This window comes from Balaenoptera ricei, chromosome 15 (assembly GCF_028023285.1).
Source record: "Balaenoptera ricei isolate mBalRic1 chromosome 15, mBalRic1.hap2, whole genome shotgun sequence".
NCBI classification, from domain to species: domain Eukaryota; kingdom Metazoa; phylum Chordata; class Mammalia; order Artiodactyla; family Balaenopteridae; genus Balaenoptera; species Balaenoptera ricei.
The window spans coordinates 27,283,845-27,299,457 of NC_082653.1; the positions used below are offsets into that span (position 1 = coordinate 27,283,845).

Consider the following 15,613-nt stretch of genomic DNA (forward strand, 5'->3'; position numbering starts at 1 on the left):
TAAAAATTAAAATTTTTAGGGATTTCCCTGGTGGTCCAGTGGGTAGGACTCCACGCTCCCAATGCAGGGGGCCAGGGTTTCATCCCTGGTCAGGGAACTAGATCCCAAATGCATGCTGCGACTAAGGAACCTGCATGCCACAACTATGAGCCCACATGCCGCAACCGGGAGATCCCACGTGCCGCAATTGAGGATTCTGCATGCCACAGTGAAGTTCCCGCGTGCTGCAACTAAGACCCAGTACAGCCAAAATAAATAAATAAATTTTTTTTAATTAAAATTTTTTAAGTTATAATATATGTTTATGACATCGTGTAGGAAATTTTTAAGTAAGACATAAGGGGAAAACTAAGACATAAAGGAAAAGACTGACCAAACCAAAATTTTAAAATTCTGTTTGACCAAAGAAAAACAAACAAAACTGAAGGATAAAATATTTCAAACACATATAACAAAGTATTAGAACCTAAAATGTAAACAACAACAACAACAACAACAAAAACTCCTAAGAATCAGTGAGAAAAGGACAAAAGCTCAATAGGGGAAAAAAAATGGGGAAAATAGGCAATTCTTAGAGGAAGAAACAAAACTGGCCATTAAAGACATGAAAAGGTGCTTGGCCTCAGTAGTAATACTGAAATTAAATTTTAAGCTTAATTTAAACAAAGAGGTACCATTTTCCACCTATCAAACTGACCAAAATTAAAAGTTTAATGGTATCAAGGATTTACAAGGTAACTCAGAAGGTTGGGAAAAAGGATGGGTTCAGCTACTTTAAAGGGCAACTTGGCAACACGCATTTAAAATGTCAAACATGTGTGCCCTGTAACCTAGGACTTCTATTTCTAGGTTTAGTTCCAAGAGACACACTTATCAACTTTCACACAGAGACACAGAGGCACAGTCACTGCAGCATTTACTGAGCACCTACAATGTGCCAGTCGCTGTGCTAAATGTGGGGATATAACAGTGAAAAGACAGACAAAATCTCTGTCCTCAGGGAGCTGACATTCTAGTGGAGAAGACAGACACTAAACAAGGTGAATAAATAAATAAGTAAATAATATCTCGTAATAAGAGGTGATAAATGCAAAGCCATGACAAGTCGAGGAGGAAGGGAGGGCTGGACAGGGACAAAGGGAGGGCAGGGTCTGCCTAGGCTGTGGCTGCCCACCGACCTCAAGGTATGTGCAGGGCCACGGGTAGGGGTGGAGGTAAAGGTACTTGCTTTATATTAGGAAGGAAGGGGTATCAAAGCTGTGCTGTGTCCAGGGCCTGCTAGGCAGAAAGTGCTCAGTGAGTGAATGAGTGTATGAGGCAACGCCAGGAGGCCAGGATGTGTGCAAGAACTTCCCAAGTCCTTCCAGATTAACAAGAGGTAAGCCTGGCCCAAAAGATTCCTCTCTTGTCATTCCTTCTGCATCCATTGTATTGTAGGCTGGGTCTCAAGTTCCCATTATTTACGAATGGGAGACTTCAAGCTCTGAAATCACCAAAGCAGAATTTTAGACCTGGAAGGAAGCGCAGACCTATCTGGTAGACTCTATCCACAATTTTAGTCATTACTCTTTTGTTTATTTATTTTATATATTTATTTATTTATTTTCTTTATTGTTTTTTTGGCTGTGTGGGGTCTCAGTTGCAGCATGCGGGATCTTTCGTTGCTGCGTGCGGACTTCTAGTTGTGGTGTGCGGATCTTTCTCTCTCTAGTTGTGGCGAGCGAGCTCCAGAGCGCGTGGGCTCTGTAGTTTGTGGCATGCAGTCCCTCTCGTTGAGGAGCGCGAGCTCAGTAGTTGTGGCGGGCGGGCTTAGTTGCCCCGTGGCATGTGGGATCCTAGTTTCCGGATCAGGGATCGAACCCACGTCCCCTGCATTGGAAGGTGGATTCTTTACCACTGGACCACGGAGGAAGTCCCTCAGTCATTACTCTTTTGGCCTTATCCATGTGAAAGGGGTTTGCAATTATAAATAGGGTAGTTCAGGGACATTTGAACAAAGACCTGAAGGAGGTGAAGGAGTAAGCCATGCAGATATCTGAAGGAAGAATGTTCCAGGCAGAGGGAACAGCAAGTGTAAAGGCAGGAGCAGAGAGGCATGTTTTAGAAATAGCTAGGAAGGTAGGGTGACTGGATCAAATGGACAAGGAGGAGAGTATCAGGAGATGAGGCCAGAGATATTCTGGGGCAGGATGCAGACCAACTGGGCCTTAGTAAGGAAGCTGATTTTTACTCTGAATGAGGTGGGAGTCCTGGGAGGGTTTTGAGCATTGATTTACTCTCTACTTTTAACGGGATAACTCTGGCTGCTGTGCTGAAAACAGGGGGAAGGGGAACAAGAGTGGAAATAGGGAAATCAATTAGTAGGCTGCTGCGTTGTAGTTGTGAAAAATTGGAAACCACCGAATGGTCCATTAGTAGAGGGGGATTGTTCAATAAACTGTCTATAGGATGGAATACTAAGCATCAGTTCAAAAAGAGTTTGATAGATCTGGACTGATATGGAGATATCTTTGAGACACATTCTTGAGTTAAAACACAAAGTGCTGATTGATTATGTTTTTTTTCATTATGAAACCATTATGGGTTTTTTTTCTGAACTTTAAGAACTATATTTTTTTACTGAAGTATAGTTGATCATTATGTTTTTAAAAAATCTGCAAAAAAGTGTACCACTTTTCCCATGGGTATGATTAAGTATTAACAGCTAGCACTTACCTGGCACTTACCATATGCCAGGCATTGTTTGGAGTACTGTGCACATAGTTAACTCATTTCATCCTGACAATAACCCTGTGAGGTAGGTAATATTATATTTCCATTTTATAGATTGAGGAAATTGAGACTCAGAGAGGTTAGACAACTTCTTCAAGGTCACATAGTTTGTATCTGACAGAGCCAAGATTTGAACCCAAGGAGGCCAGCTCTAGAGGCCAAACCCTTAACCACTGCCCTATATTACCTCTCCTAAACATGGATGTGTATATAGAGAGAAAGGTATGGAAGAATTCACAACAACCTGACAAGAGTGGGAACTTCAGAGGGAAGGAGCTAAACAGGACTCATGGACAGAAAGGATAGATAATTGGATCTTTATCTTTAATCTTTTTAAAAGAATATATCCATGTGTTATTTGTGTGCTTTGAATTTATTATTTCTTATTATAGAAGGGGAGAGAAGTCTGCAAAGGAGAGAGGAGGGGGAGACAAGCTCTATATTTAAAAAGTGAGAAAAAAAAATAAAAATAAAAAAAAAAGTGAGAGGGAAAGACCCAACGTCTACTCCTGCCCCTTCCAAATCTTCTTCACTCCGTGTCTGTCACTCCCTCCACCATCCAACCAGTGGTCACCAGGCCAGAAATCTGGGCCTGCCTTCCAGCTCACTGGAGACCTCCTGCTTCATGGAGAACAGACAATAGCTGGTCACTGGCTCTGGGTAGCGACGTAACCCTCAGACACCTCCAGGCAAGGTGGCTGTGATCACCCAAGGACACCCCCTGGAGAAGGTTGCAAGTGTGAGCCACTGGTGACAGTCATCAAAAAGATCTGTCTTCTGCAGTTCCCCTCCAACCAAACACAGGGATCTCTGTGGGTGTCCTGGTCTCTTCCTTCCTAGCTGATGCATAATCCATTTTGGAGGAAGGATTACACACACCTTAGCACACAGTGATTAAAAGCGATGAATTATAGGAAACAACCCAAGTATCCACCAACTGATGAGTAGATAAATAAAATGTGGTAAATCCATACAATGGAATAGTATTCTTTAATAAAGGGAATAAAATACCGATACATACAACAACACAGATGAACCTGAAACATGATACTAAATGAAAGAAGCCAGACTCAAAAGGACAAATATTGTATGATTCCATTCATATGAAATTTCCAGAATAGGCAAATCCATAGAGACAGAAATTAGATTAGTGGTTGCCAGGGGATGGGGGATGGGGGGATAGAGAGGAACTACTGATGCAGGGTTTTTTTTCAATAAGCTCATATAAGGTAAGTGGTAGCCAGACTCAAGCGGTGCCTTTGTCTTCTTCTGGAGTTGGAAGAGGGAAATCACTTGAAATTCCATCCTCTCCATTTGCAGTGGGCCCTGGCCTAGGTCAAAGTACTTTAATATTGGAGACTTTTTCTATGTTAAAAAAATTTTTAAATTACAAATATTATACATGCTTATGACAGAGTGAGAATATATGTTAGGTGCTGTATATTTATTACTTTATTTAATCATTGCAACACCCTTACCAGGTAAGTGCTATTATTTTCAATTTCCAGATGAAAAAAGCCAAGGCTCAAAAGAGGTGACATGACTTACTCAAGGTCACACAGCAGAGTTAAGATTTGCAGCCAGATCCATATGAGTTTATAAATATTTATGAAGTAAAAAGTGAAAATGCCCTAAGCCTCCCACCCTACCCCATTGTCAATCCCACTCCTCAGTTTAAAAATTAGTGTTAAAAGATGAGTGTGAATCTTTCAAAGGCTTTTAATTCAAATACAAACCCTCATATATCTATATCTATACACGCATGCATTTTTGTATTTTACATATGTGTGTGTTTATATATTTTAAAAATTTTCATTTCAAAAGTATTGCCTACTTGTTTGTAATATTTGGAAAATATAGAAAATAATAAAGAACCAAAAAATAACTATAACCTAGCCTTTAGAAGCAACCTCTCCACTCTTTGCATTTAAGTGTATTTCCTTCTAGTCTTTTAAATCTAATAAACTGATTTTATTAGATATTGAGTAGATACAAATATAAATGTACGTATATGCAAAATGAATGAAAGGTATAAAGAATAGTAAGGCAACACATTCTGTACACATACATACAATTTAATTTAATAAGAAGAACATTTCTATTCTCTTTCAAGCTCCCAATTTTATCCTGTTCCCTGGTTCATCCTGTACCCTCCCCTGTGAAGGTGCAATGGCTATCTTGAATGTTGTGTTGATTATTCCCTTATACTTCTTTATAATTTTACCACATAGGTATATTACCCTGTATGAATTATCTACTTATTGCTGCAGAACAGATTACCTCCAAACTTAGCAGCTTACAATGACAGGCATTATTATCTCATACAGTTTCTGAGGGTCAGGAATTCAGTTTAAGAGAGTGGTTCTGGCTCAGGGTCTCAAATAAGGTTTGTAGTCAACTGCTGGCTGGGTCATCTGAAGGCTCGGTGGGGCGGGAAGATCTAGTTTCTCATTACACATGGGCCTCTCCATACTGTTACTCTCCATGGCTGTTCACAACATGGCAGCTGGCTACTTCCAGAGTGAGTGATGAGACAGAGAGATAGAAGAGAGAGAGAGAAAGAGAGGCATGCCATCATCTCTGCCATTTGTTATCAATCACACAGAACATTGTGGGAGGGGACTACACAAAGGTGCGAATACCAGGAGGCAGGGATCTTTGGGGGCCTTCTTGGAGGTGGCTGGCTACCACAAACCCTACACAGTGTGTCAATTAATTTTGCCTGTTTTCAAACTATATATAAATGGAATCATACTGCATTATTCTTTTGCAATGTTTTTCATGCAATGTGTTTCTAAGATTCTTTCATGCTGTGTATAGCTAAATCTGCTTATTTTTTCACTGGGTCATATTACTATGTACAAACATACTACTATTTGGTTAATCATTTGCTATAATTAACAGTTGGGTAGTTTCCATATTTTTTTTTTTTAACTTTTAAATTTATTTATTTATTTATTTTATTTATGGCTGTGCTGGGTCTTCGTTTCTGTGCGAGGGCTTTCTCTAGTTGCGGCAAGCGGGGGCCACTTTTCATCGCAGTGCGTGGGCCTCTCACTATCGCGGCCTCTCTTGTGCGGAGCACAGGCTCCAGACGCGCAGGCTCAGTAATTGTGGCTCACGGGCCTAGTTGCTCCGCGGCATGTGGGATCTTCCCGGACCAGGGCTCGAACCTGTGTCCCCTGCATTGGCAGGCAGATTCTCAACCACTGCGTCAGCAGGGAAGCCCCTCCATATTTTTGCTAAAACAAGTAGTACTGCTATAAACATCCTTATACCTGCATCTCACATGTGTTAAGAGTTATTTTAGAGCATATATCAAAAAATAGAATTGCTGGGTCATAGGTTGTAGGCATCTTCAATTCTACTTGGTAACAATACAATTTTTTCCAAATTATTCCATATTCTTGAATCACACTTGATTTTATCAGATTTTCTTGGCCGAGGTGAGAGAGTTGCTGGCGAGGCAGTAGTGCCGTCAGCAGAGCAGAAGGACTTGAGCTCACCTCCTCTCACGAAAACACCAAAATCACAACTAACTGCTGAATAACCATCTACCAAAAAAAGGCAGATTTTCTCATTTTTGCCAATCTGGTGGGTGTGAAATGCTATCTCATTGAGGTTTTAATCTGCATTTTCCCTAATAACTAGTGAGGTTGAGCATCTACCTCAATCTCTGGTTTATTGACCACTCTATTTCCATTCCTCTTTAGCATCTGCACAAGGGCTTTCTCCATTTTTCTTTTGTCTTTATCATATTGACTTCCCAGCCTTTTTTCCTATACATGGTATTTAGAGTTGAGATCATGTCACACATCTAATTTTGTATACTTTTATTTTCACTTAATATTACACCATAAGCATCTCCTCGTCATCTAAATCTCAGCAAACGTGTTTTTTAAACAGTGCTTTCCAATTAAAAAAAAAAGTCATGTTTAGATAATATAGAAATTATAAAAAGGAAAATAAAATCATCCATAATTTGATTATGTAGCAATAACCACCTTTTTGTGTCCTGGCATAATTCTTTCTACTATATGTTGCATGTAATGTACATTTTTTAATAAATTAGAATAATTCTCAGTATAGCTTTGTAACCCTTTTTTTTTTACAAAGTGTTACGTTTTGAGTATTTTTCCCCATCATTAAATATGTGTGAATTTAACCCATTTAAAGTATCACCTTATTTACTGAATTCTCAGTTTTAATTTTTCTTTCCTGTGTTATAAATAACCTTGTATAAACATCTCTGTGGATAAAATTTGGTTGCATTTCACTTCTTTTCTTAAATTCAATTCCAATCAAAGATTATTTTTCAATGATCTTTCCAGAGCCATTTTTAAGGCTCTTGATAAATATTGCAAAGTTCCCTTCCCCAAAGGCTCTATCTTCCCCCAATATAAATCTCTTCATGTCCTTTCTGTTCAAAAAGCCTGGTTGGCTCCTCCAGTGCCTATTTAGTGTCCTGTACACGCAGATACGTGTTTACATTCAGTCTCCTTTGCTACCATTCCCTCTTAGCCATCCCATCTGGACTCTCCTGTGAACTCTCCATGCCTTTGCTGAGGCAGTGCCTTCCACCTAAAATACCCCTCACTCATCTGCTCTCTCCTGGGCTCCCAAAGCACATCAGAGACTTCCATAATAAAAATTTCCAGGGCTTCCCTGGTGGCGCAGTGGTTAAGAATCTGCCTGCCAACGCAAGGGACACAGATTCGAGCCCTTGCCTGGGAAGATCCCACATGCTGCGGAGCTACTAAGCCCATGCGCCACAACTACTGAGCCTGAGCTCTAGAGCCCGCAAGCCACAACTATTGAGCCCACGTGCCACAACAATTGACGGCTGTGCGCCTAGAGCCCGTGCTTCGCAAGAAGAGAAGCCACGACAACGAGAAGCCCGCGCACCGCAACGAAGAATAGCCCTGGCTCACGGCAACTAGAGAAAGCCCGTGCACAGCAACAAAGACCCGACACAGCCAAAAATAAATAAATAAATTTATTATTATTTTTTAATTTCCACATTGAAGTGATTGTGACACCACAGGTTTTAAAAATGGAAATCAGATCATGTCCTGTACCAGTTTAAAACCTTCCCATGGGGACATCCCTGGTGGCGCAGTGGTTAGGAATCCGCCTGCCAGTACAGGGGACACAGGTTCGAGCCCTGGCCCGGGAAGATCCCACATGCCACGGAGCAACGAAGCCCATGAGCCACAACTACTGAGCCTGCACTCTAGAGCCCGGGAGCCACAACTACTGAGCCCGCATGCCACAACTACTGAAGCCCACACACCTAGAGCCCGTGCTCCGCAACAAGAGAAGCCACCGCAATGAGAAGCCCGCGCACCGCAATGAAGAGTAGCCCCTGCTCGCCGCAACTAGAGAAAGCCTGCCTGCAGCAATGAAGACCCAACACAGCCAAAAATAAAAATAAATAAATAAAATAAATTAAAAAAAAAAAACTTTCCATGGAACATAAAAAATTCAGAAATTGACACAAATACACTTGGGAATATAGATTATGGTAATGGAGACATTTCAAGTGAGTTGGAAAAGATGATGATATTGGGATAACTGGGTAGTTATTTAGAAAAAATTTATGGATTCCTGCCTCACATCTTACACTGAAGGGAATTTATGATGGAACAAAGATTGAAATGTAAAATATGGAACCAAGTAGAAGAAAACAGAATTATTTTTGTGATATCAAACGGAGAAGGTCTTCACAAGAATGACATAGAACCTGGAAACCACAAAGGAAAAAGATTTATACATTAAAATACATAGAAAATAAAAGTTTTTCCATGATAATAAATAATAAGCTGGAAAACTATTTATGACTTATATGTAGAAAGAAAAAGGATAAACATTCTACAAATCAATGAGAAAAAAGTTCAACAGAAAGACCAACTGAAAAAAGGGCAAATGAAATGAATAGAGAATTCATCAGAACAAGACCTTCCCCCCAAAAAAGACTCATAAATATGAAAAATCGCTCAACTTCACTCTTAATAAAAAGAAATCAAAATAAAAGTGTCTCTCAGTTTTTATCTGATTGGTGAGGATAAAAAGGTTTGATAACACACTGTGTAGCTCAGGATGTGAGGAAATAGGCAGTCTCATACTTTACTGATGGGAGGACAAACTGGTACAGCTGCTATGTAGAGCATGTTGCCAATATGCATTAAAACAAAACAAAAAATAAATCATATACTCAGTTACTGGTAATTCCACTTTCAGGAATTTACTTAACAGATAAACTCCCACATATGCAAAATAACGAATGGATAAGTTATAGCTTTATTTATAATAAGATAGGACTGGAAACTACCTAAGTGTTCCCAAATAGGGGATTGGGCAAGTAAATTATGGCATATCTTTATAAAGTTGTGTGTTAATTTAAAAAATGAAGGCCGACTAAAAACATAGAGCTCAGCGAAAAAAAAGCAAGATGTAGAAGTGTCTGTAACAAACGACTGGTTGTGTAAAAACATTTATACATATAAATTTGCTTGTGAATACAGTGACCATCTCTGAAAGACTACAGAGGAAAGGGCTTAAGAGTGACAACCTCTGTGAGGGGAACTAGGGATTGGAAAGCAGGTGTGGGAAGAGGACTTAATTCTATGCTCTTTGGTGTATTTTTAACATCCTATTTTTAATCAATTAAATTACCACAAAATAAGACACCTTTGAATGTTTAGAATCAAGTCTAACTCACTTCCATGGTCAACTTTTCAACCTCCTCTCACCCCACATTTGCCCTCCCTCAGTCACACTGCTTCTCCTTCAGTTTCTGGGACATGCCAAGATCTTACTGCCTCAGGACACTTTGTACAAGCCAGTCCCTCTGCCAAGGTTGATGTTCTCTAAACTCTTCCGATGAGTTGGCATCTTCCTACACTTCAGGTCTTGGGTCCTATGTCATCTCTTCAAAGAGGCCGTCTCTGGCACCCTACACAAACAATCGAAACAGTTGAAAAAATGCCTCTCTTCCTCACTGGGCAGGGAGGACAAGGCTTACATCTCTGACCACCCACTCTAAAGGAGCACCTCTTCCTTCACCCTCTTTACGACAATACCCTGATTTGCTTTCTTAAGAGCACTAGTCACTATTTGAAATTACCGTGTTCGTTTTCTTAGTTGTTTACTGTCTCTCTGCATCTCAAGGGTTTAAGTCTCTATGAAAGCACGGGCCATGTCTTGCCTTGTTCCTAACTCTATCTTCAGCAATCCAAACAATAAACATTTGCTGAGAGAAATTATGCAACATATACTAGGGACTTCACAAATAACAACTTTTTTAATCATCACAATAACTCAATGAGGGAAGTTGGTTTTTACTCATTTTGCAGTTAAGGATAATTGAGGCACGCAGCAGTTGAGTAACTTGCCCAACCGGCAAAGCTGGAATCCCAGACACAGGTTCTCAGCCACAACGCGATGCTTTTTCGATATATAAACTGACGGGTGGATGAAAGTGGCTAAATGAATGAACGAATGGAAATGTGAATGTAAACGTTGATTTTTGTTTTTCTTCCGTCTCCGGGTTCCCCAGCTCTACCGCAAGGGGGCGCTCTCGCCCAGTTCTTGACGCCAGTCCTCAAGGCGCGCACTCCCCTTGCGTCTCGGGCTCGCGCGCGCTGCCGCGGCACCGGAAGTGACTGAGCTTGCAAGTTCTCCCGGTCTCTTCAGGGGAAACTGAGGCCGACTCGTTCGGAAGAGACAGCGCGAGCCTTCAGCCAGGTAGGCCGGCCCAGGTCCACGGCGCGGAACTTGGCCGCGAAGAGCGCTCGCGTCCGAAAATGTCCTGGCCCATGAAGGGGGTATGTGGCCCCCCACGGTTCGCGGGGCTCGCAGGTGAGAGCGCCGCCTCCCCTGTGCGTGGCAGGCGCTGCGCCCAATGGGAGCCCTCGACGTCCTGCTTGCGTGCTACCTGGGCTCGCTGATTGGCTACGCCGGGGCGGGCCGCCGGGGGCCAGACCCCTCCTCCCAGAAAGGTCTAGGGGGCGCCCCTGAGGGAGAGCAGTTGCCTAGCAACGGGGCGGTGGCCGGGCGGGTACCCGGCCTAACGCGCGGAGGAAGCCGCGAGGCCGCAGCCCACCCACCCCGGGCTCCGGAGAGGTGCAGCCCCCGGCCCCCAATCCCTCCCGGGGGCGCCAGGAAGCCGCCTGTCCCCAGGAAAACGTGGTCTCAGCTGTGGGGGGTCTCGAGCTGGCCTCGATCCCTCTCTCTGACACGAGAAGAGGCCCGGCGCCTCACCCTCGCCCGGTCTTTGTGCAGGGCGCCGGCGGCCATTGTGTCCGTGCGGGGAATGGAGGACCCGGCAATCCCGCACCGCCACCGCCACGTCCAGGGCCTTTGGGGAATTCATAGAAAACCAGCGGCGTTTCTGGGGGGTCCCTGGCTTTCAGCCGCCCAGAAAGGCCCGGGGATGGCCTTTCCAAAGTCAGAGCGCAGATCTGAGGCAGTTTTTCCCTCTCTCCGCCCCTCATCGAAACCTTGAGCCCCATTGAGAAGTCCCTTCAGGGTTTCTTCGGAAGCCTCACCCTGGGCTGGTACTTAAATAGAAAAAAACAAAAACTAAACCTCACACCAGCCATCTCCGAGAGAGTTCTCGTTGCTCCCAGTAGGAGGCGGAGAGCCAAGGGGCGTGCAAGAGCGAGGGGGCTGGGCTCCCGGGTGGCAGGAGGCCGCGGCTGCTGAGCGGCCGCCCTCGATCTGGGCGATGGAGGAGGAAGCAAGCGAGGGGGCCAGTTCTTGAGCTTCGTAATTCCTGTGTCGCCTTGTGAGCTCTCATTCCGCCGGGTCGCATGATCCCTCCAGCCGGAGCTGCTTTTTTTGACAGCCGCCGCGAGGCCGGTTGAGTTACCGGCATCCCGGCTGCCACCTCCTAGCCCGACCTATGATACAAAAGATCTTCCGGGGGCTGCACCTGCCTGCCGTTGCCCGAGACATTTGAATGTAGGTGGTGCGGGGGTGGGGTTGGGGGGCAGACTGCCCATGGGGGTGACTTTCTGAGGAAGACATTTTGGGGAAAATGGGATGGCTGAGGTAAAAAAAAAAAAAAAGCCGGTGTGATGATTCAGAGCCCACTGGTGCTTTCAATTTGACTTCATTGAAGTCCCTTGGAAGCTAGACCCAGACCTTCATAAGAGCCACAAAGAACCCAGTGCTGGTACCTGGAGGGGGAATGGGATGTTGTAGGGTAAATGGCATGCATATTAATTTTTTTTTCCTGAAGCTCTTTCTCTCCCTTCAGAACCTTATCTTGGCTTTGGATCTCAGAAGAGAACCACTAAGCAGAGACCAGACTCAGTGAGTGAGCAGGTGTTTTGGACAATGGACTGGTGGAGCCCATCCCTATTATAAAAATGTCTCAGAGCAACCGGGAGCTGGTGGTTGACTTTCTCTCCTACAAGCTTTCCCAGAAAGGATACAGCTGGAGTCAGTTTAGTGATGTGGACGAGAACAGAACTGAGGCCCCAGAAGGGACTGAATCAGACATGGAAACCCCCAGTGCCATCAATGGCAACCCGTCCTGGCACCTGGCAGACAGCCCTGCGGTGAATGGAGCCACTGGCCACAGCAGCAGCTTGGATGCCCGGGAGGTGATCCCCATGGCAGCGGTGAAGCAAGCGCTGAGGGAGGCAGGCGATGAGTTTGAACTGAGGTACCGGCGGGCATTCAGCGACCTGACATCCCAGCTCCACATCACCCCAGGGACGGCATATCAGAGCTTTGAGCAGGTAGTGAACGAACTCTTCCGGGATGGGGTGAACTGGGGTCGCATTGTGGCCTTTTTCTCCTTCGGTGGGGCACTGTGCGTGGAAAGCGTAGACAAGGAGATGCAGGTATTGGTGAGTCGGATCGCAGCTTGGATGGCCACTTACCTGAATGACCACCTAGAGCCTTGGATCCAGGAGAACGGCGGCTGGGTAAGGACCACGCCCCTTGTGTGTCCCTTTTCCTTGGCCTCTGGTCAGATTCCCAACAGCCTTTCCCCTATGTCTCTTTCTCTTGTGCTGGGTGATTATTGGAGACGTTGTTTGTTAAGGAGACGTGACTGGCCTCATTGTACCACAAGAGGTTAACTGTTCTGAAATACAGATGACCTAGTTCTGCAAGGACCAGACATCTTCATTCTGGTCATCCTCATGACCCTACTCTTTCATACTTGTGTTCCAGTTTCTCTGCAGAGGAAAATATAGCCTGTGTGTTCATTTGGCCCCAAAGCTTTGAGAGTGGGAAGTTAGTCCAGTGTTCCCCTCACTCTGACATAATGGCTCACCATGCTAAGGGGTGCTGAGTGTAGTGCCTGGAGAAGATAGTATCAGTGACCCACAAGCCCCTTCAATCTTACTCCCCTGGGATGTCAATCCTGTCCCGGGCTTCCCTCCCCCAAATCAAGTTCCCTTTATTTCAGAGTTTGCATGACCAGACTTTGCATCCCACTGGTTTGGATGGCTGAGGATTGTCTGATTTTAGGGTGTAAGCTGTGCCAGTGGGCCAGTTGTGTTTGTGCTGCGCTCCTATGTTCATTGGCTCTAAAGCGTGCAACCTTCTGTGTGGTTGGCCAGTTTGCGGAGCTCTTGCTGTGTCACTCATTAAGCCCAAGGACTTTGCACCTCACTGCCTGGGGTCGGTTGGGGAGCTCCAGCTGTTACGCCTGTTGCTTTCCGGCTGGGGCCCTGGGGCCTCTTCACTGAGCACTGTTTGCTGGCAAAGCAAGAACCTGGTCTGTGGGCCTCCTTGGAACATTGAGATTCAGTGACAGACTTCAGAAACAAACTGACGCAGGTGTGAGTCCCAGCCCTTTCATGTAACTAGCCGTGTGACCTTGGACAGGCCACTTTACCTTGAGCCTCAGCTTCTTCCACTAAAAAAATGTGGCATGCCGTCCTTGCCTTGCAGTCCTTGGAGCTAATGTGAGCACAGTGATGGACACCAGCAAGTTTGCTGTAGTAGTTGTCGTCGGTCCCAGGTACACTTTCTGGGCCCAGCAGTTGTGCCTCATTCCTTTGCCAGGGAAGAGAATTCCCTTGCCCATCACCAAGTCAGGATGAGCTAGTGGTGAGAGATTCTTTACTGGCTGTCATTGTAGGCAGTTTTTGCTTTTCTGCAGTGAACTCAGTTCTATCTCCTTGCTTATCTCCCTGCCTCGGGGAGGGGCAGGGCTTATGAGAGGTATTTTGTCCCCTCAGAAAACCCAGAAAATCAAGCAGCCTGTGGAAAATAAGTCATTGATTGAAGGAGCTGAGGTGGAAAGGGCCATGCATCATGGACTCAGGAATGTTAAGAATGCAATTATCCAGAGGCTGGGCCTAGGGTGTGGTAGGCACTTCAGTTTACCACAGAGCAAGGGACCTCCTGGAACCCCACCCCCTGTTTTATTTCCCATTTCTTTGCAACTTCATCAACTCTTCCCACTGCCAGTTCTTGTAAAAGGCAAAGGGGTCAAGTCAGTAGAGGTCAGAAGACTGGGGTGGGGTTGCGGAAGGTAAAGGTGGAGGGCTTTCTTTAGCTAAGGCTGATCAGACTTGAAAGCTTTTCTGTAAATGAACTCCCTGGGGGGATAAATGATTAAATAGTTCCTGTTGGTTTGTGGGATGACCTCTCCTATTCCCTCCTGCTTTGATTCTCTTTGGGGGCAAATAGTTGTTTAGCTTATTACAGGAGGGACAGGATTCCAGCATTTCTGACACACCCTCTGAGGCATCTCCAAGTAGAGACTTGGGCCATTTGCCCACTTTGCCTGACTGTTGTCTTTGGCCGGTGGTCCTAATACAGGTGGGTTGTTGCTAGCTATTAACAAAAGGCAATGTGGGAGAGGTTCCTGGCCTGCCAGACAGCCTCTGAGAGGGCTACCTGGACCAGAGAATTGCTAGTCACCCAGTGTTGCACGTAAAAAGAGGTTTTAGACACAGCAGCACTGGGCAAGTTCGTTAGATCACCACTGGATTGAAATTCCATCTTCTGTCTCTTTGCTCAAGAATTATCAGAGCCCGTTGGACAGCATACCATATGTTACTTCCTCTTGGTGAACAGAGGGGATGTGTGCAGAAGAGCCAGTTATGTCAGAACCATTTCTGGGCACGCATTCTCCCTGAGGCCAGGAGGTAAAGAACATGTGACATGGGATCCTTTGGGTAGAAGGTACCCGCCCACTTCCCTCTCAGGGACCATCCTGTTTGACTTACCGACTGGCTACTGCAGTGGCATCTCATAACCTTCCTGGAGGCTGTGGCTGGGGGATCCATGAGTGTAGGAGTTACGGGCCATTCCACCCTGGGATATGCTCTAAATTTAGCATCCCTACGGGAAAGGAAAAGGAAATGAGCCTTTACAGAGTACATTTTATGCATGAGGCATTATGTTAGGTATTTTACTTATGCAACCAAAATTCACTGAGCATCTACTATGAGGCAGGCACGTGCTAGGTGCTGGCCATAAGCAAAACATGGTACTTTCTTTCATGGAAATGACATGCTATTTCATATACTCCACACAATAACCTTCTAAGGTAGGTGGGTTTATTCCCAGTTTACATATGAAGCTCCTGGTAGCTAAGTGACTGGCCCCAGGTCTTCCTCAGCCAGTTAAGTGACTGAATGAGAATTTACACCTAGGTGGGCCTGACTCCAAAGCCTAAACTCTTTCCCTCCATTTCAGGTTGTCCTAGGAGTAATAATGTGAGCCAGAGGTGCTGTTGGGCCAAGCAAAACATGCCTGTGGAGGTGCTCACTCGAGTCTGTGATGCTGGCCTTGTTCAGGAGTTGCAGGAAGAACAGCACCTTTGTTGGCAGTAGCGGGCTGCCAAAGGCATGTGTGTAGCCTCCGC

General features: G+C 45.0%; 1 protein-coding gene across 5 annotated transcripts in view; it reads left to right on the plus strand.

The window, feature by feature from the left end:
- Positions 1–10,414: 10,414 nt before the first annotated feature.
- The window catches only part of BCL2L1 (BCL2 like 1), a 52,203-nt gene continuing 47,004 nt past the window's right edge, over positions 10,415–15,613 (plus strand). Inside the window, exons 1-2 of one of the 5 annotated variants that reach the window (XM_059896719.1) lie at positions 10,415–10,518; positions 12,035–12,710. In XM_059896719.1, coding sequence (XP_059752702.1) covers positions 12,147–12,710 — 564 coding nt within the window. In that variant the 5' untranslated portion in view covers positions 10,415–10,518; positions 12,035–12,146. Of the gene's footprint in view, positions 10,519–10,559; positions 10,633–10,821; positions 11,737–12,016; positions 12,711–15,613 lie in introns of those variants that run through there. The other 4 variants (XM_059896722.1, XM_059896721.1, XM_059896720.1 and 1 more) reach the window with 4 other exon arrangements.